Source organism: Podarcis gaigeae (genome assembly GCF_964106915.1).
Source record: "Podarcis gaigeae genome assembly, chromosome: 3".
Lineage (NCBI taxonomy): Eukaryota > Metazoa > Chordata > Lepidosauria > Squamata > Lacertidae > Podarcis > Podarcis gaigeae.
Window position 1 is genome coordinate 104,586,044 of NC_139680.1, and position 20,049 is coordinate 104,606,092.

At 44.1% G+C, this 20,049-nt stretch overlaps 1 protein-coding gene across 8 annotated transcripts in view; it reads left to right on the top strand.

Annotated features, from left to right (window-relative positions):
* Positions 1-20,049, top strand: part of ANAPC1 (anaphase promoting complex subunit 1) — a 58,394-nt gene that overhangs the window by 10,815 nt on the left and 27,530 nt on the right. For 4 of the 8 annotated variants that reach the window (XM_083732979.1, XM_083732981.1, XM_083732983.1 and 1 more), the window contains exons 10-26: positions 585-791; positions 1,883-1,978; positions 2,868-2,958; positions 3,070-3,135; positions 3,572-3,709; positions 4,453-4,593; positions 5,042-5,102; positions 5,836-6,023; positions 7,342-7,416; positions 9,274-9,539; positions 9,765-9,856; positions 11,400-11,548; positions 12,561-12,639; positions 13,131-13,167; positions 14,982-15,052; positions 16,841-17,019; positions 17,554-17,780. In XM_083732979.1, coding sequence (XP_083589105.1) covers positions 585-791; positions 1,883-1,978; positions 2,868-2,958; positions 3,070-3,135; positions 3,572-3,709; positions 4,453-4,593; positions 5,042-5,102; positions 5,836-6,023; positions 7,342-7,416; positions 9,274-9,539; positions 9,765-9,856; positions 11,400-11,548; positions 12,561-12,639; positions 13,131-13,167; positions 14,982-15,052; positions 16,841-17,019; positions 17,554-17,780 — 2,163 coding nt within the window. The remainder of the gene's footprint in view (positions 1-584; positions 792-1,882; positions 1,979-2,867; positions 2,959-3,069; positions 3,136-3,571; positions 3,710-4,452; positions 4,594-5,041; positions 5,103-5,835; positions 6,024-7,341; positions 7,417-9,273; positions 9,540-9,764; positions 9,857-11,399; positions 11,549-12,560; positions 12,640-13,130; positions 13,168-14,981; positions 15,053-16,840; positions 17,020-17,553; positions 17,781-20,049) is intronic. The other 4 variants (XM_083732980.1, XM_083732982.1, XM_083732984.1 and 1 more) reach the window with 1 other exon arrangement.

A 20,049-nucleotide genomic window follows, 5' to 3' on the forward strand; every position in this document is an offset into this window, starting at 1 on the left:
ACTCTGCTAACCCAGAAATAGTGCTTCAGGTTAAGAACTTTGCTTCAGGATAAGAACAGAAATCGGGCTCCGGCGGCGCAGCAGCAGCAGGAGGCCCCATTAGCTAAAGTGGTGCTTCAGGTTAAGAACAGTTTCAGGTTAAGAACGGAACGAATTAAGTACTTAACCCGAGGTACCACTATATAGTCCTTAAACAGGATCCTAAGAGCCTGCTCCTCTTCCTCATCACCCCAAGTGCAATCTTCAAGCAGTTCCGTACAAACTTAAGGATGTCATCAGTTTTCCATCCAGGCTGCAGTCTCTTACACTGTGTTGGAAGCTGCCACACAGCTTTTTGGATCCCCTTGCTCAGTGTGGAAAGTGAGGCCAGTATTTTTTTTAATCTCCATATCATACACCCTGGTGCCTGCTGAAAGATAGCCAGTTTCCAGAAGCCCATGAGTTCATAGTTGAAGATCTGAAGTGGAGAATTAAAACATAGACCTCCTCCTCTCTTGGAAGTGTGAGCACCTTGGCTTTCTGGTGGAAAAAAGGGGTGTTGGGCGTGTAACTCATCACCGGGGGAAATGGTTTTCTTTTCACAGCCGATCTCACTCCCCAGCCTTAGGGGTGCATTCGTTCTCAGGAGTGCAGAGATTCAACTTCTCCAACCATGCACAGTCTCCCAGGAGACACAGTGCCTGCCATTCTCCAAACAGTGCGATGGACTCATTCTTCGCCCCGGAAACGGAACTCATTGTTCCAGAGCTTTGCATAGACCATCTATGGACGGAGGCCTTCACTACCACAAGGTTTGGAATAATCCTATCTATTCAGCAAGGGGTCTGAACAGCAGGGGGCTGCTTTCTCTTGAGTGGGGCGTTTTATTGTTTGTAAGGTTTGGAGGATAGAATAGCATTGCAAGTATGTGTCTGAACTGACGTGCCTGTCCGCCAGTAAAAGCAGAGTTAAGAAGCCGAGCGTGGTATCCACCCGGAAATGTTAAAAATTGGAGTGCCTCATCCCACCCCAATGGCTGCTCTGAAGTAAGAAGAAAAAATTTGGGGAGATCTGTTCTGCCACTGCTCCCAGAGGCGGAATGCCTTTCTGTATGTTAGTTGCTCGAAAGCACACGCGGGGTGGGCGTGCTATTGCCAAGGTCAAACAAGATTCATAACGGAGGATCCCATGTCATATTTTAAGTTACGTCAACGTTTTATTTATTTATTTTAGAGTATTTGTACCCTGCTCTTCAGCCAAAAATGTATCCCACAGTGGCTTACATTAAATCAGAACAAGACATTCCCTACCCACAAGCTTACATTATAATAAACAAACAAACAAATTAATAAGAATACAGCACACAAGGGAAAAGGAACAAGGAGGGAAGAGGAAACTCAAAACTCAGGCATCATACTTCTGCCATGATCTACTGTAATAAACCAAAGAAAAATTTCAGATTGACACAAATCTATTCGCGATAGATGTTGGCCACATTCACACTGTACATTCAAAACAGCGTGATATATCATTTTGGGCATTCATGGGTTTCCCGAAAGTATTCTAGGAGCTCTGGTTCATTAAGAGCTGTTGGGGGAGACCCCTGTGACACTACTGTGCTTGATCGTATTTCCTATTGTTTTGTTCTTGATGCATTCCATTTCTTTCAGTTGTGCTAGAAGAGTTAGTTTGCTCTGTTAGGAAAGGTTTAGTAAAGCTCACACCCAGACTGCAAAACTCTGATTGTGCAAAATGGATTCAGAGATGAAATAAAACGGGGAAGATTTTCCTACGCCTAGGATTGCTCTGTTAGGGAAGCATAAAATAATCTACAGTTTAATTTGTAAACTTTATTTGAGTAAGCTTAACTTTATTCTTCTTTTGATTATTTGAATATTGACAGAGAGAAGAATTCTCAAGCTTCCAAAGTATTTATTACGACTGACCTTTGTGGGCAAAAGTTTTTGTGCTACTTAGTGGAGTCCCAGCTACAGTTACGGTAAGTGCATTTCGATATGTGACTTTCTCCAATTGTTGTCTAAAATACTGGAAACATAACCAAAAGAGAGCTGAATATTATTTCAAATCCCAGTTTTAGCATTCAGAAAGGGGACTCATTCGCATATCATGGTAAATGAGAAATATCACAGACATACGAGAGGCCCCATCAGTATTGGCATTCCCCTGGCTCTTGTTTAGGCAAGCTTTCCCCTGAACGTGAACTTCTGATCTTAATGCTTTAACTGTTTTTAAACTGTTTTAATTGTCAGCCTTTTTAACTGGTTTGTATGTATTAATTTACAATGTTTTAATGCTCTGGTGAAATTGTTATTGTGTATTTTAATTAGGTAGGAATTTTATAATTGATTTTGTAGCATAAACTGCTTAGAAGCATTTCGCCATACAAGCAGTATGGCAAATAATAAGTCACAGTTAATTGTTTACCACGAGCACTTGGTTCCGACTGCTTCTCAGTTTTCATTTCCTATTACTCATTTCCATTTGTGTGCTGGAGGGCTCTCCAGAGGTGACGCAGCCCCCCCTAATGATGGTTTGTCTATTCAGACATGCAAAAATCATAGAAAGTACCAACTGTCATTTTTTATTCTCCTTTATCGTCCAGTTACAAAACGTGGCTTGCCATTTTGGATATTGTATCAGAAAGTTTCCTTGACCAAGCTTGGGTTTGATGACGAAACCGAGTTCCTCTCTAAACGTGGTGCTTCAAGTCAAGCAACAGCATTTATTCATATTTATATACAAAAAGTTAAGCATCAATAGCCTTCCCAACTGGCAGCCATGATATTTTTTGGATAACTGCAGTGCAAAAATAATACTGGAGAGATTTCTTTGTATAAGGTTTCCTTTTTTCCTCCCCTGGTGTTCAGCTGTGTAAAGTTTCAACAGAGTAACGACATGTCACAGTTGATCTTTGGCTCTGTCACCAACATCCCGGCAAAGGATGCAGCTCCAGTGGAAGTAAGTATGAGACTGTGAAATGTAGAGTGTGCAGACAGGCTTAAGGCCACTTGATCGCATGTGTTCAAATGCCAGCGGATGAATTTACTCTCTTTCTTTTGGCCTTTACAGAGCATTGACACAATGCTGGTTCTGGAAAGCAATGGAAACTTAGTCCTGTACACCGGAGTGGTTCGGGTAAGTGTTTGTTTTATAGTGTTCATTTCATAAAATGTATATGCTACTCGGTTGCAAACCAAGCAAAGAAACCTCAAAAACTTTCCCTCTAGCTCAGGGTTTCCCAAACAGCTGTTTCTGGACTACAATTCCCATCATCCACTGGTCCTGCAAGCTAGGGATGGTGGGAGTTGTAGTCCAAAAAAACAGCTGGAGACCCTAGTTTGGGAAACCCTGCTCTAGTTTGAGGGTTGGCAACCTTTTAAAGTCCAAGGACTTTGTTCCCTTCTGTGGGGGGAAGCAGCTAGAGGCAAAAGGTGGTTATTTATTACTTACAACTAAATGCTAGCATTGCATTTGTTGCTAGGCTTGTCTTTTTAGGAACACTTTGGACTTTAAAAGCTCTCTCTCTCTCTTGGAACTCTACTTAGCTTCTTCATTTCTCGCCCATTACAAGGTAGGGAAGGTTTTTATACCTGGTTTGCCAGCTCCGTCACTGACGATGTCCAATCAGATGCCTCGCCCCAGCACCCCTCTGGACAATGCCAATACTCCTTCCAAGCCCTTGAACAAGCACCTTGGACCCTTAGATGAGGTGAGGGGCTCTGCTGTTTCCTATGTGGGTATATAGATCATCACTGTCACTATTGCCCTGTTTGTGTTTGGACACAGAATGGGGACTTGTGGGGAGGGCTCTTTGGGGAGAAATGAGGCCCACAAAAGCTGGCACATAAGGGTCAGGTGGAAGGCTTTAAATGAAAAGTGTGGTTCTTGGCATTCTGCTCAGACACCACGGATTGCAGACACATGCCCTGGAAGTCCCAATTCTAAATCCTAGTTTTGACCTTCATAGCCCTTTAGAGTGGGCAACAAAGGTAGCCGAAAGCTCACCTTCTCCCACATATACCTGCCTGAACCTTGAGATGCTTTTCAGAAGCCCAGCTCTGGGTGACTTTGCCAAGGGAAAAGAGACTTGTAGCAACTAGGAAGAGGACCTGCTTAGTGGTGGCCCCCTGACGGTGGATTGCCCTCTCCAAAGAGACTTGCTTGCTATTTTCTTTATGGTCTTTTCGTTTTATGAAGACCTTTTTGTTCTCCCAGGTCTTTAAAAATTGCAATCTTAAAGCAGTGAATGTTAATCCATTGTTTCTGTCCATTGTGATTTATTTCTGTATTCGGTGTATTTAAATATTGTAAACAAACAAATTGTAAGGAAACTGTAATCACAGCTCGATTCATATCTTTCTGAACCTGCTAAGGAAATTTGCTTTGTTTAATCCTGAATCTGGGCTGTTGAGAATAGTGCTAAAAGATTATAATATTTGCCCCCCTTTTAAGCAGGGAGTGTTGTCCCCTGTTCCAGAGCTGAGGGATTCTTCCAAACTTCAAAATTCATCTTACATTGATGATTGCACTTTTCAGCAACTTTCAACTTTTATTCATTCTGTGAGAGATCCTGTCCAAAACAGAGTGACTCTGGTAAGTAGTGTTCTGTGGATAGAGAGTTAGCTGACCTCAGTCGAGGCACAGTGTGGCACAGTAGTTGAAAGGTTTGGTTCTGGGAAATGCAATTTCAAATCCTTGCTCATCCATGCATTAATCTAAAACTTAGTCCCAGTGTTCATGAGCTTTGTCTCTCTCTTTCTCGTTCTGGGTTTAACAAATAAACTTTCTGGTTCATCATTTGTTAGATCTCCAAACCACAGTTTGCTTGTTGATGAGCAGCAGAGAGTTAGACCCTGGTGTTAAGGATCTTTCCTTTCCACCTTTTGTTATATTCTTCCCTTTGTGGGTCTCTTGCCAAAAGAAAAGGACCATGCTTTTGATTGTCCATGGGTCTCTTGATCATGTTAAACCGATCACTTTGGTTTATGTGAATGGCGTATGCTAGATAATTCACCTGTTGTTGGTGTTTTTCTTCTCTCAGGAACTCAGTAGTGGCTCCATGGTCAGAATTACCATCCCAGAAATTGCAACTTCAGAATTAGGTATGATATTGAATAATAATACGATTTTTTGTTCTTGCTTGTGAGCTCCCCCCCCTTTGTCTCACCAGTGTGGTGTAGTGGTTAAGAGCGGTAGTCTCGTAATCTGGTGAACCGGGTTCGCTTCCCTGCTCCTCCACCTGCAGCTGCTGGGTGACCTTGGGCCAGTCACACTTCTCTGAAGTCTCTCAGCTTCACTCACCTCACAGAGTGTTTGTTGTGGGGGAGGAAGGGAAAGGAGAATGTTAGCCGCTTTGAGACTCCTCAGGGTAGTGATAAAGCGGGGTATCAAATCCAAACTCTTCTTCTTCTTCTTCACCACCAGTGACATAGAATCAGCAAATTAAAATCCAAGCACTGAAGCAGTGTGGACTTAACTTGGATAGGACTCAGAGCATAATTGCTTGACCATTTATCACTTCCAGGTCTCTATGCCATGATTAGGAGAACAGGACCAAGAGAACAAAATTAACCCCATCGTTTCACAGCTGATTCCTGTAGGCTGGGGCACAAAGCAAGTCCTTTTTTGATGTCCATGAGTTCCCATGTTACGAGAGAGAGAGGAAAAAAACTTTTCTCTGTCTGCTTTTCTCCATGCCATGCATAATTTTATAAAATTCAGTCACCCCGGGCCAGTTAAAAGCAAACGGCTTTCAAGTCACAGAAATGGATTGAGCAGCTCAATGACCAAACGGTAATCTGAACAGTTCTTTCTTCACCCCTTTACCCTAAACAGTCAAAAGATGTTTACAAGGCATTAAGTGTATCCTGCCCAGAGAAGTAGCCGTGCAAATGCTCGTCAGGTGGTACAATGCCTACAACGCACCAGGTGGACCAAGTTACTACTCCGAGTGGAACTTATTTGTTACCTGTCTCATGAACATGATGGGCTACAACACGGACAGAGTGGCCTGGACTCGTAACGTAAGTGACTTCTGCAGCGACGTCACTGGACTTCTCACCAACAGCTTAATACTAAGGCGTCACTCGAAGGGGGGGAATTCCACCATGTGCTCTCCAGTGTTGGACTACTGCAGTGCGCACTTTGAAGGTGACTCGGAAACTGCAACCAATCCAAAGTGCGGCAGCCAGACTGCTGACTGGGAGCAGCAGCCGGGACCACATCACACCGGTCTTGAAAGACCTGCATTGGCTCCCAGTACGTTTCCAAGCACAATTCAAAGTGTTGGTGCTGACCTTTAAAGCCCTAAACGGCCTCGGTCCAGAATACCTGAAGGAGCATCTCCACCCCCATCATTCTGCCCGGACACTGAGGTTCAGCTCCAAGGGCCTTCTTGTGGCGACTCCATCCAAAGGCCACACTTCTGGCGGTTCCCTCGCTGCGAGAAATGAGGTTACAGGGAAGCAGGCCTTCTTGGTGGTGGCACCTGCCCTGTGGAACGCCCTCCCGTCAAATGTCAAGGAAATAAATAACTATCTGACTTTTAGAAGACATCTGAAAGCAGCCCTGTTTAGGGAAGTTTTAATGTTTGATGTTTTATCACATTATTGTTATTATTATTATTAATTATTATTATTATTATAGCCACCCAGAGTGGCTGGTATATAAATAATAAATTATTATTACATTATTATTATTATTATTGATCCAAATACCTTCAAGCTGTGTAACAAGCTTTCTGCTAGTAACAAGGTATTGCTGAGATAATGCTTCCTGCCCCTTCCCTGTACTTCTATTGCAGTCTATCTTAGAATTAAACTATATATACACAGAATCTTGCAAGCACAACAACAGCATGGTTCCCTTGATTTTGTGTTCTCACACATCTTACTAGTTATTGCTCGGCTCTATATAATAGTTCAATATACCGTATATACTCAAGTATAACCCAACTTTTTCAGCACATTTTTTATGCTGAAAAAGCCCCCCTTGGCTTATACTTGAGTGAGGATCTTATTGAGTGAGTCAATAAGTTTTCCCAGTTTTTTGTGGTAAAATTAGGTGCCTCGGCTTATATTCGGTTCGGCTTATACTCGAGTATATACGGTAGATCTTAGAGCAGGGACAGCCAACCTCCAGGTTGTCTGGGGCTGGTGAGAGTTTTTGTCCAAATCAGGGGCAGGGTTCCAGGTGGCGGAGGCTAATGCAAAGAAATAATCACAATTGTACGTGGAACTCTTGCACGATCAGCTTTGCTTCTTCTGACAGAACAATTCCTGTAATGTATGAAAACTTAAATTCAGTGCCCAGTGTGATGATTTATTTATCTGTTTATTTCAGCTTGATTTTGAAGGCTCTCTTTCTCCAGTCATTGCTCCCAAGAAAGCCCGGCCGTCAGAGACAGGATCAGATGAAGTAAGGGAATAATTTATCATTTTAATTAGTAGTTCCTGACCAGCTGGAGGATTTTTGTGCATTCCTCTGATTCGGGAGGTGCTGCTTCCTAGACTTGTATGGCGCTTAGCTAAAAAACACACACATTTGCATGAACTTGTTTGGTGTTATGTGAGCATCAGGTGTGCTCTTTTGACTTACAGCAGGGGTAGGAATTGTAGTCCCAACACTTCAGCCACAACCTGGTGTTTTGGACTGAAGGCTGACTTCACAGGTCTGCATATCACTTGACGAACTTTGATGATTCAACATAAAAAGCTCCCAGAGGGATAGCCACAAGTAAAACCATGGAGAGTGCAGGGGCATCTTTAAAAGACTAATAAATGTACTATGGCATAATATTTTGTAGACTAGAGCCCACTTCATCAGATTTGGACTTTGGTTTTGGTACAAGGTAGCTCAGATTGTTAATGGTGGCATTGAAAAAAAGTGTTTCTCATGTCCCATGAGTCCAGGGCCCTGCAGGATTTAACCTCCTTCCGCAGGGCCTGTAAGACAGAGCTATTCCGCTTGGCTTTCAATCTGAACTTAGCCTGATCTTTTATTCCCCTTCCTTCCCTCCCCCTCCCCCTTTTATGAAGATTTCCCGCTCTAGGATCCCACATCTAATTCTCCCCTGGTCTCCTCACTGGCCCAAATAGGACTAATTTAGCCAGCTAGCCCTGGTGATCATCTAATGTTTATTGGATGGATTTCCCCCTTAAATTGATTTTTGAATTCTGAATTTATTGTTATTCACATTTTATACGGTATTTTATGCTGTTTTTTGTTGCATCAATTAAGTGTTTTAAATTTGTTGTTAGCCGTCCTGAGCCCGGTTTTCTGAACCGGGAAGGGCGGGGTATAAATAAAAAATTATTTATTTATATTGTGTTTGGGATCAAGAGGTTTAGGCTTTGTCTGCTCTCTGATATCTATTTGACACATGCAAATGATCACCATTGGTCCGTGTTTCAGAAGCTGACTAGGCAACATTTCTTTTTGATCTCGCAATATGAAAGACATCGTTGTGGATGCCAGTTTCTGAACTGTGCTAGAGAATCTCCTTAAATGCTAATGAGCAAGCAAGCAATGTCTTGACAAAATAGGCTCCAAAATAGGCCACATCAGTGAGAGAAAGATCCTGTTGCAATAGGTACATTCATATTAAGGTAAAGGTAAAGGTAAAGGTACCCCTGCCCGTACGGGCCAGTCTTGCCAGACTCTGGGGTTGTGCGCCCATCTCACTCAAGAGGCCAGGGGCCAGCGCTGTCCGAAGACACTTCCGGGTCACGTGGCCAGCGTGACATCGCTGCTCTGGCGCGCCAGAGCTGCACACGGAAACGCCGTTTACCTTCCCGCTAGAAAGCGGTCTCTATTTATCTACTTGCACCCGAGGGTGCTTTCGAACTGCTAGGTTGGCAGGCGCTGGGACCGAGCAACGGGAGCGCACCCCGCCGCGGGGATTCGAACCGCCGACCTTTCGATCGGCGAGCCCTAGGCGCTGAGGCTTTTACCCACAGCGCCACCCGCGTCCCATACATTCATATTAGCTCCTGCTAAAAAAAAAAACATTATGCAACAGTTGTCTATCAGAGGCCACAGGATTATGTTTGTTAAAACCAACAGCATGTTAATAAGCATCTTTTTAAAAACAGCTTGAGAACTGTAAATGCTGCCTATAAGATCGCACTGGTGATCTCGTTGTCTTTGGTGTTTTTAACTCCCTGCTTTGCATTCTTCTTTTAAAAATGCAAAACACTCCCTCCACTATATAAACTAAAACAATTTAGTATGCAGGATTGTCTCATGTGTCCTTTCTTCTTTCCTTTAATCCAGGACTGGGAATATCTGCTAAATTCTGACTATCATAAAAATGTTGAGTCTCACCCTTTGGCCAAAGCTCTGCGACTGGATCCACTGGAAGTGAAATCTCCTAAGGATAGCCTCTCGCCCAACCACAGCTTGGATTCCACCACTCTTCTCTTCCCCCACATCCCAGCTATTTTCTGCGTGCTCCACTTGATCTACGAGGAGCTCAAGCTGAACTGCTTGATGGGCGAAGGGATTCGTTCCCTCGTTGTCCTTCTGGTTCAGCTGGCAAGGTATGTCCTTGTGGGTGTGAACTCTGGCCAGTGGTGTTTCCTGGCAGCAGGTCGGAGGACTTGGAGTTGGGCTTTAAAGCACATCTGATCTTTATTTATTTTTTACAAATTTAAGTAAATGGAGTGAACAGGTGAGTGTTTAGAGAATAGTATAGAGAAAAGTAAGAGGTGACACCATCAGAGTTTATAACTCTATGCACTTGTTTATTATTTCCCCCTTTTTAGGGACTTGAAACTGGAAGCTTATCTTGATTACTACTACAGAGACTATCCAGTGCTTGTAAAGACTTCTAGCCAAGCCTGCATAATTGATCCAGGTGCGTTTCTAGAGAATAGCTTGGTTTGCTTTGGAGAAGAACACTCGTATTAGTAACTGTGTCAGTAATCTACTGTGTGTTTAGAAGCCATGCTGCCAGACTCTGATTGTGGAGCTGTTACTAAAGTGCAGTCCTAGATCTGTTTAGCTTTCTCCACATGCAGTATACAATCCAGTAATAGCATTTATTTTAATGAATCCCAGAACTGGAAAACAGATTGCCAATGGTTCATGGTCCTTATAGTCTCTTACCTAGTCCTCCGCAGCAGCCTTCTTCAACCAGGTGCCCTTCAGGATGCTCTGGACTACAACTCCCATCAGCCTTGGCCAGCATGACTGATGGGAATTGTAGTCCGAACCATCTAGAGAGCACCGGGTTGACCTAGGCTGCTATATGGCAATCACAATTAACTGTGGTACTAAATTCTCTGCATTATATTTATTTTATATTTATTTCAAACAACTTGCCCTTATTAGAGTTTTGTCATATATATATATGCGCTGTTGTTTGTGGCTGAGAAGAAGTCTTCTTAACAAATACACATTTTTGGAAACCAGAGGCAGTGTCAATGGATGCTGTTTGTGAAGCACTTAATTCTGTCCCCAGAAAATAAAATATATATTTACCGTAAACACCAAAGTTCCCTCAATGTTGTTATGTGCATCCAAATTCTCCAGGCAGTGAGAAGTATCCAAGGTGCTCAGGACTTACTTGGGTTTGGTTTCCTTTGGCCCAAGGTCGCTGTGTTTTAGTTTGCAAATATGCAGGCTGGAACATAGCTCAGGGATGGGGAACCTGCGACTCTTCGGATGTATTATTGTACCCCAACTCCTATCAACCCCATGCAGCCTGGCCAGTGGCCAGAGATAGTTGGCACCATAATCTATGTATGGGAACATGGTGAGTTCTGGATGCTTTAGACTACAACTCCCTTGATTATTAGCCTAGGCTGATGGGAGTTGAAAGAGAACATCTGGAAAGCACTGGTCCCCCATCTTAGCTACATCTTTAGGGCAGGGGACCCCAAGTTCCCCAGCTCTGACGAAGGAGGTTGTTAGCTCTATATGAATGATTTAAAGCTGGTCTGATAGCATTAATCCTATACGGGTGGCGCTGTGATCTGAACCACTGAGCCTCTTGGGCTTGCCAATCAGAAGGTCAGCAGTTTGAATCCCTGTGACTGAGTGAGCTCCTGTTGCTCTGTCCCAGCTCATGCCTACCTAGCAGTTCGAAAGCACGCCAGTGCAAGTAGATAAATAGGTACCATTGTGGCGGGAAGGTAAACGTTGTTTCCGTGCGCTCTGGTTTCCGTCATGATGTCCCGTTGCGCCAGAAGCAGTTTAGTCATGCTGGTCACGTGACCCAGAAAGCTGTCTGTGGATAAATGCTGGCTCCCTCAGCCTGAAAGTGAGATGAGCGCTGCAACCCCATAGTCGCCTTTGACTGGACTTAACTGTCCAGGAGTCCTTTACCTTCTTCTTTTTTAGAACCACCTCCATATTATTAAAATGGCACACCTGACCTGATACTTTGTATGATTCAGCCCAAACAGGTTTCATGCATCACCCTTCCTTTTTTTCGGCTGAACCTCCGAGCATCTTCCAGTGGCTGAGTTCCTGCTTGAAGGGAGACAGTGTGCCACCCTACCCTTACTTGCCTGGAATCTGTGAAAGGAGCAAGCTAGTGGTGCTGGTATGTGCAGCCACTGTTTGCAGAATCAGCACTGCAAATAGGTGACAGCATGTATTGCTGCATGTTGTTGTTGCTTATTGAATTTGTATACCACCCTATACCCGTAGGTCTAAGGGCGGTTCACAACACAAGGTTACAATATAAATGCAAAAAATGCGTAACAAAAATAATTAAAACAATTAACGATACTAATGTGTACAAACTAATAAAAAAACCCCACACTTCCTAACAAAAACCCCATACCAACTCCCCCCCAGCCTACAAATGCAAAAATCAAACTTAACAAATAGCATTTAAAAACAATTTAAAGCAACAGCTTTTAAAAAAAATCTAACAGTAGTGGCCTTTAGCTAGTACAGGGGTCAGCAAACTTTTTCAGTAGGGGGGCGGTCCACTGTCCTTCAGACCTTGTGGGGGGCTGGATTATATTTTGGGGGAGGAAATTAACGGATTCCTATGCCTCACAAATAACCCAGAGATGCATTTTAAATGAAAGGACACATTCTACTCATGTAAAAACACGCTGATTCCTGGACCGTCCGAGGCCAGATTTAGAAGGTGATTGGGCCGGATCCGGCCCCCAGGCCTTCGTTTACCTACCCATGAGCTAGTACTTATAGCAGAATACAGGTTTCCCTGCAGAGAATTACATTACCTATACACAGTTCTGTACAGTTTGTATACTGAAGCCAACAATGAGCTGCACTCCTAGCATTTCACATTCTTAGCAAAATCTTTTGACTTTTTCAGCACAAAATCTTTACAGCAACTTGTAACTTCACTCTTGATCTTCATCTTATGTTGCTCGTCCCCTTACTCTAAATCAAGGGTGAGGAATCCCTTTTATCCCAAGGGTCACATTCTTTGACGGGCAGCTGGGCAGGCAGGATGCAAGACAATAGTGAGGGGAGCCAGAGAAAAAATTGCCCAGCGCAGTGAATATGACTCTTAGGTTTGTACAAGATGAATCTACTGGATCTTTTGTAAAAGCGAATTTCTTTCTCCTGAGCAGAGTGTTGTGCTGTACATCCTTGGCGATGAAAAAGCGGTTTTAAATGAGGCCTCCAACTATTTGTCCAGGATAACTACAGGTAATACGTTTTTTGAGGCTCTCCAATGCCCGTAGGGATGTTCATTTTGTTTTGCTTGCTTTAGTTACATCATTTGTATCCCCACACCTTCAACTTATGTTTCTTAAGTACCCAGGTGGCTTGTAGAGCTGTAAGAAACAAAAAGTGCAATTTACTACTACTACTAATTAAAAAAGAAAAAAGAAATTGTACAAATTAAGAGCAGCAAACTAAAGCAGTGACAGCTCCCTCAAGCAGAGAGTCAAACCAAACCATTCATAAGCTGCTTACTTTAGCAGTTCTTAAAAGCCCACGGAAACAGGCGTGGTTTTGCCTGGTGCTGAAATGACAGCAACAAGTTCTCCACTCGGTCCTCCTGGGAGAGGGCTTTCCAAAGGAGTGGAGCCACCACAGAAAAGTCTCCCTACCCTGTTTTTTTGCTGCTTGTTTTAATCTTCTCAAGCAAAGGTAAGAGCGGTGCCTTTTCATTCTCTCTCCTTTCTTTTCCTTAGGGCAGCGAAAGCAGCAAACTGAGCTGGAGGAACCTCGGTATGTTAATTAGTGAATGGCGTAATGTTCCACTTGGGAGCTATCGTATTTTTCCGTGTATAACACACCTCCTATTTTTAGGAACTCAAAATTCAGAAAATGGGGGGAGATTGCCCACAGTTGTTGAACTTTTCTTGGGGGTGTGTGTGCCTAAAAACGCTCACCAGAATACCCATCGCTCACCCCAATTTTTAAGAACTATTTAAACATAAAAACCCCCTCATCTTATAAAGGGAAAAGTACGATATTTTGGTGCTCACCCTTGCTTGCTGTCTCCTCCCTGAGCAATATGAAAACTACCCTCTCGGTTTATGGTAGGCATAGGCAAACTCCGGCCCTCCAGGTGTTTGGGACTACAATTCCCATCATCCCTGACACACTGGTCCTGTTAGCTAGGGATGATGGGAATTGTAGTCCCAAACATCTGGAGGGCCGGAGTTTGCCTATGCCTGGTTTATGGGTTCTGCTCAATTCCTGCCCTTGGGGAAGTCTTTTTTTCCCCTCAAAGGACCTCTAAACTATTGATCTTTTTCCTCCGCCTCTTTCCTCGGCTCTTTATGGTCAATTTCCTGAATTACTTTAGTTTTTCCAGGGAATTTTTCCCTAAGAGCCAGATGGAAGGAGGAGGAGATAAGAGGCCTGGGCCACACCAGCGAGAGAAAGACCCTGTTGTGTTGCAGTAGGTGCATTCTGATCCGCCCTGGCCCCAATCCTGCTGCTTCCTTCCTTTCAGGCAGTAGAGGGGCCAAGGCTCAAAATCTGTCTGGAAACTGTGGCCACTCACTGTGGAACAAAGTAGGGACTCGGAGGAGCAGGAAAGGACAACAGTCACGTCTCCTTCCTCCTATGTGAGGAATATTTTTCAACAGGAGGGCCACATTCCTCTGTGAGGAGCTTTCTGGAAGAAATTTGTATTCTGGTACAGAGGCGCCAAGTTCTGCCCAACATTGGCGGTGAGACCTTCACATGTGTCTGGAGGAGGCTATGAGGCCTGCCAAAAACAACTGCTTCTGCAGTGAGGCCTGGCAAGGCCCAGCCCCTCAAATTTGGGGAGGCTCAGTCCCGTGCCAGCATACTTTTTTGGGGGTGCTTAGGTGTCCCCTGTCAGGAGTTCAGCCTACACTCGAGTAGGACCCTGGTAGAGACACATGCCCATCTCCCATGTTCTTTCCCTCCTTGTCAATCGTTCGGGAGCTTCAAAAGCTTTCTTCAGCCCGAACATCACAGCGACCGATGCCAACAGACATTAGCACACTTAAGGATCAGCAAAGCCTTCGCAGCTTGCGTAATAGACCTCAGCAACTCAGCATTTTGGCTAATCTACTTTATTTACATATAAACACACACGGAGCACTGCAACATGGCTCCCTCTCTCTCTAGCATCAGACAGCAAAGAGAAAAAATGAACAAAGGACAATAGTCCCACTTCACGGAACACAGTAACACAAACATCCTGTCTCCGTCACTACCCACTCTGTGGAGTCAAAACATACACCGTCATGTGATAGACAAAAATCCCATGACTGCAATCATGGTGCAGGAATTCTAACACCTATGGCAATGGATAGCGTTGGCACCTATGGCAATGGATGTGACACTCACACCCCTCTCTGTGCAGGCAAGCAAGATGCATTGTCACAGTTCAAGGATACATTCCAGCCAGGCAGAAGTAGTTGGGGAGGACATGGAGCGGGGCTGGTGAGGTTGGGGTGGCCCAGGGAGAATCATCAGGGACAGGTGGAGAGGCATGGAAGCCCCTTTTTGGCTCCTGGACAGCGCATTACATTCCTCTTGCTTTTCCCATTGTTGTGCAGATGCAGTTTTCGGCACAGCCCATCTGCTTCCAGTCTTGCAGAGAAGCTGGTTGTCTGGATGACGAATGTAGGTAAGGAGATCTTCCAACTTTTTGCCAGGAATTTTATTTATTTTATTTATTTAAAGTACTTATAAATACGCCCATCACCTGAAGGTCCGAGGGTGGAAAAATACATACGCAACAAACCAAAAATTAAGCACTAAAAATAAAACTTGTGTTTGGTTTTGTGGCCTTTCTGCGTGCATATAAACAAAGGCTAGCAACTTCATTTTTAAATGCGTGAAAGCAGAATCTAGAGACGTGTTGTTTTTCCCCCAGAAAGCAGTCTGAAAGTGGGGCCGCTGCTTGTGTGTGCACAAATACCGCTGTTGTCTCTGGCCAAAGATGTTTCATAGGTTTTTATCATTTCAAAGGCCTGAAAAGTGTTTACGGCCAGACGTAACAATGAGGCAAAGAAATACGAATGTGCACCATGGGAAGCAGTGTTTCACTTGGAATACTCTCTTAAAAACCATTGTTTGTCTTCATCCTGAAGGATTCTAATGCCATGGGCCTGTACCTACTGAGTGTAGGGGCAGGGATCACCGGCCTGCTAAGGCCGTTTTGGGGAAGCCACTCCCACCCTATGGGTTGATAATAGAGGGGCTTCATAGGAACATTCAGGAATCTAAAGTGTGTCCAATCATTCCTTTGCTGGAGCAAGGCAAGTTGTACTATTGGCAAAACCTATTTGGTGTTTCGCAACTTCACGACTAGTTGCAGGACCTTAGCCAGACCTAGCAGAGTAAACGCAGAATTTACGAAAGCAATTGGAAGCTTGGCTGCAGACGGGATGGACGAAGCAGGAACCAGGAACTTGTAGTTAGGTGTTTATTACATACAGTGGACTACAGTGGTACCTCGGGTTAAGTACATAATTCGTTCCGGAGGTCTGTACTTAACCTGAAACTGTTCTTAACCTGAAGCACCACTTTAGCTAATGGGGCCTCCCACTGCCGCCGCGCCGCTGGAGCACGATTTCTGTTCTTATCCTGAAGCAAAGTTCTTAACCTGAAGCACTATTTCTGGGTTAGCAGAGTCTGTAACCTGAAGCATATGTAACCTGAAGCGTATGTAACCCGAGGTACCACTGTATTTACAGGAATAGAACAGAACACGGATCTTTGACTAACTCTCATACACGACTCACAACTCTCAACCTCCAACTCCTACACTGACACTCGTGCTAGTTAGTAGGCCATTAATCATTATTCCCGTGAGAGAGGTGACCAGTCATGGAGCTGTCTCCATGCCTCTGTATCACCAGGCAGACTTACTCCTTCACATTGCCTTGGCTGTCTGCCAAACCCTAATTGACTCTGTGTGAGTAGCTGCACGTATTCAGATTCCCAACATGTACTCCCTCCTGCCCATCAACTTCTCAAGGAGGTATAACTGACTCGCAGTCCATGAAAACTGCTTCTCTCTCTCAGCACTGCTCTTGATCCTTCCCAAACCCAACTGTTTGAAAGCTGTTTCAGAGACTTAAGGAACAGTATGTGACTGCTTGCAAAGCACTTTCAAGCAGCCCCCCATGTTGCATTTTGAAGTCCTTACAATTGGGTCTTTGAAGCACAGTTTCACCTGATTCTCTGATGGCAGGTGATTGAAACCTGTCAGATTTGATTCATGGGGGCCAAGGGAGATTAAGATCTGGCTTGCTAGCCAGAAAAGGTTTCCCCACCCCTGTCCTACAGGATATGTTTGCATCTCTACTTTTGTGCCTACAGACAGTAATGTGTATATTTGGACTTAAGATGGGTTCATAGAAATTAGCATGCAAAATTACCCCAAGCTTTGTTTTCTTTATAATATTAGGATTCACCTTAAGAGATCTGGAGTCTTTGCCATTTGGAGTTGCTCTTCCTATCAGAGATGCAATATATCACTGCCGGCAGCAGCCTGCCTCTGACTGGCCGGAAGCAGTCTGTCTTCTGATTGGCCGTCAGGATCTTTCCAAACAGGCGTGCGAGGGAAACTTGCCAAAGTGTAAAGCTGTAAGTACCATAATATAAGTATCTTCCAGAGAAAAGTTGGGAAGATTCCTTCAAATAGTTCCTGAGATTTAATGCCTGTGCTTGGCTTTCCATTTGTTTAAATTAAAGGGAAAGAGCATTTCTAGTTTTACCAATGATGCCTTTTTATGGAAAAAGGGGGAAATTTGAATGTTTGGGTTTGCATCTTCCATGCATTTGTCTAATCCCCTTTTAAAGCCTTCCAAGTTGGTCGTCTTCACTATGTCTTGTGGTAGAAAATTCCATAGGTTAACTATGCTTTGTGTGATGAAGTGTTTCCTCTTATCTATCTTTAATCTCCTACCATTCATCTTCATTGGCTCACCCCGGGTTTTAGTATTTTGAGAAGGAGAGGAATGCTTTCCTCTGTGATCTTTCTCCACACTGTGCATAACCTTATGTACCTCTGTTACGTTTCTCGCCTCTAGTACTCATTTTTTTCCTTAAATATATAGCCTCAAACATTCCAACCTTTCCCCACTGAAAATACAATTTCGCTCTCTTTCTCTCCAAAAGTCTGACACCCAGGTGCTCTCCTCCGAAATGCCCTCAACAGCCGAGTCAGAAGAGGAGGACGACGGAATGAATGATATGAACCAGGAAGTGATGTCACTCATATGGAGCGAAGACCTGAGAGTGCAAGAGGTGCGCAGACTTCTGCAGAGTGCTCACCCTGTCCGTGTCAATGTAGTTCAGATGCCAGAAGTCAGTGACCACGAATATATAGAAGAAAAAGAAAACCGGTAAATTGTTGGCTTTCCTAGAAGCTTGTTTGTCGGAGTGTCATATTGTGTCACTGCAGAGATCCCCACGTTTGCCAGAGTCAGGCTTCCTAGCAGTGATTCCAGGCACTGGAAGTTCCTAAGGATGCTGGGATCAGCAATGGGAGGGGGCAGTCGGGAAAGTAGAAAGTTTCCTTACGAAAATGCCGTGTTCTTTTGCAGGTTTGAGATTGAGGGCACTTTTAGACTGTCGCTGTTTTTGAGGGGGATTCGTAGAATCATAGAATGAATGAATGAATTTATTAATACAGTCACAGACCAGCGTCAACACACACAATATCAAAGATCATAAAAAAAATATCAAAAATACAAGGGACAATATGAATATAACAAAGATTTAAATATAAAAAATTAAAATTAATTATTAGCGTGCCCCCTGTAATTAACATTTAGGGGTTTGGTCATTATGGGATGCCACTTGCTTCCTGCGATTGATTGCAGACACACAGAATTTAGCTACATTTAATGTAGTCTTGGGATTCTTGTCCTCTAGCAGTAGTTTTAAACTATGGTATTCCGATTCTTTCCTGGACTTTTGCACAACAGGTGTAATAAAAGTCAAACGTATATCCTCATAAAGACGACAACGTAATAGTACATGTGAAGCAGTTTCAACTTCCAACAAGCCACAAGGGCAGACCCGTGCTGTATATGGTTTACCCTCAAATCTGACCTGAAATCATAGAATTGTAGAGTTGGAAAGTACCCAAAGGATTGTCTAGTTCATCCCCCTTGAATGCAGGTCTCACAGGGCAAATTCAGGTTGCAAAATTTGTTGCTAGGGAGCTCTGGTGCAAGAGACCCACAGATTGCCAAAGACTGGACTTTCTGCAGTAAGGAAAGTGACAGGGAAATACACTGTAGAGCATTTGCCCTGATGCAACATAATCTAACCTACCCACAAACAAATTGTAAAAAAATAAATGGACGCGGGTGGTGCTGTGGGTTAAACCACAGAGCCTAGGACTTTGCCGATCAGAAGGTCGGCGGTTCGAATCCCTGCGATGGGGTGAGCTCCCGTTGCTCGGCCCCTGCTCCTGCCAACCTAGCAGTTCGAAAGCACCTCAAAGTGCAAGTAGATAAATAGGTACTGCTCTGAGGGGAAGGTAAACGGCGTTTCCGTGTGCTGCTCTGGTTTGCCAGAAGCGGCTTAGTCATGCTGGTCACATGACCCGGAAGCTGTACGCCGGCTCCCTCGGCCAGTAAAGTGAGATGAGCGCCGCAACCCCAGAGTCGTCCGCGACTGGACCTAATGGTCAGGGGTCCCTTTACCTTATGGTTTCAATAGCAAATGTCATCTCCCTGCAAACAAATTGGGGTGAATCTTCAGTAAACATTGTTGCCTGGAAGCACCTTTGATGTCTCTGTTTTAGCGCAATAGTAGCTCTGCCACTTGACATGCCAAATCCTCTGCAGACCTGTCAGTCTGGAAGAGCTTTTGGCACAGGCAATAGCTGTGGAAGCCTCCCCAAGCATAATCAATACATAAAGAACACAGCTGGTTTGTTTGAGGGGCTCTCTCTTGCCTTCTGCCCGAGTTCAGGTGCTTCCAAAAGAGAGGATGGGAACAGGAACAGGGTCCATCTTGAGCCCAAGACCACAGACAAAGAATCCTAGCCTGAAAGGAAAAAGCAGGGTAGACTATATTTAATATCTCACTGGATGACTTGCATACTGATGACTTGCATACGAGTGACTGGGCCATTGCAGACCAACCACCGCAGACAAGTCCTTGCATCACTTCAAACTCTTGTCTTTTTCAGTAGAGTACATTCACACAATCTGCTGCCTGCCATAAAATATTCACAAATAAACCATGGAGAAATCCAAATTCATACGTTCATCTGTCACTCTGTCCACAGATTCACAGGTTTCCTGTGTACTTTGCATATTTCTCATTGGTGGAATGTTTGATGCAGTGGTTTTTTTCTAAGAAAAAAAATGTTTCGGGGTACTCTCATTTTCCTACTCATATTGAAATACTGCTCCTCAATGAGGCCAAACTTAGATTCACAAAATCTGCGTACCCCTGCATCCCCCCAGAGAAAAGCACTAGATGTACAGTGGTACCTCGGGTTACAGACGCTTCAGGTTACAGACTCTGCTAACCCAGAAATAGTTCCTCGGGTTAAGAACTTTGCTTCAGGATGAGAACAGAAATCACGCAGCGGTGGCGCGGCAGCAGCAGGAGGTCCCATTAGCTAAAGTGGTGCTTCAGGTAGAGAACAGT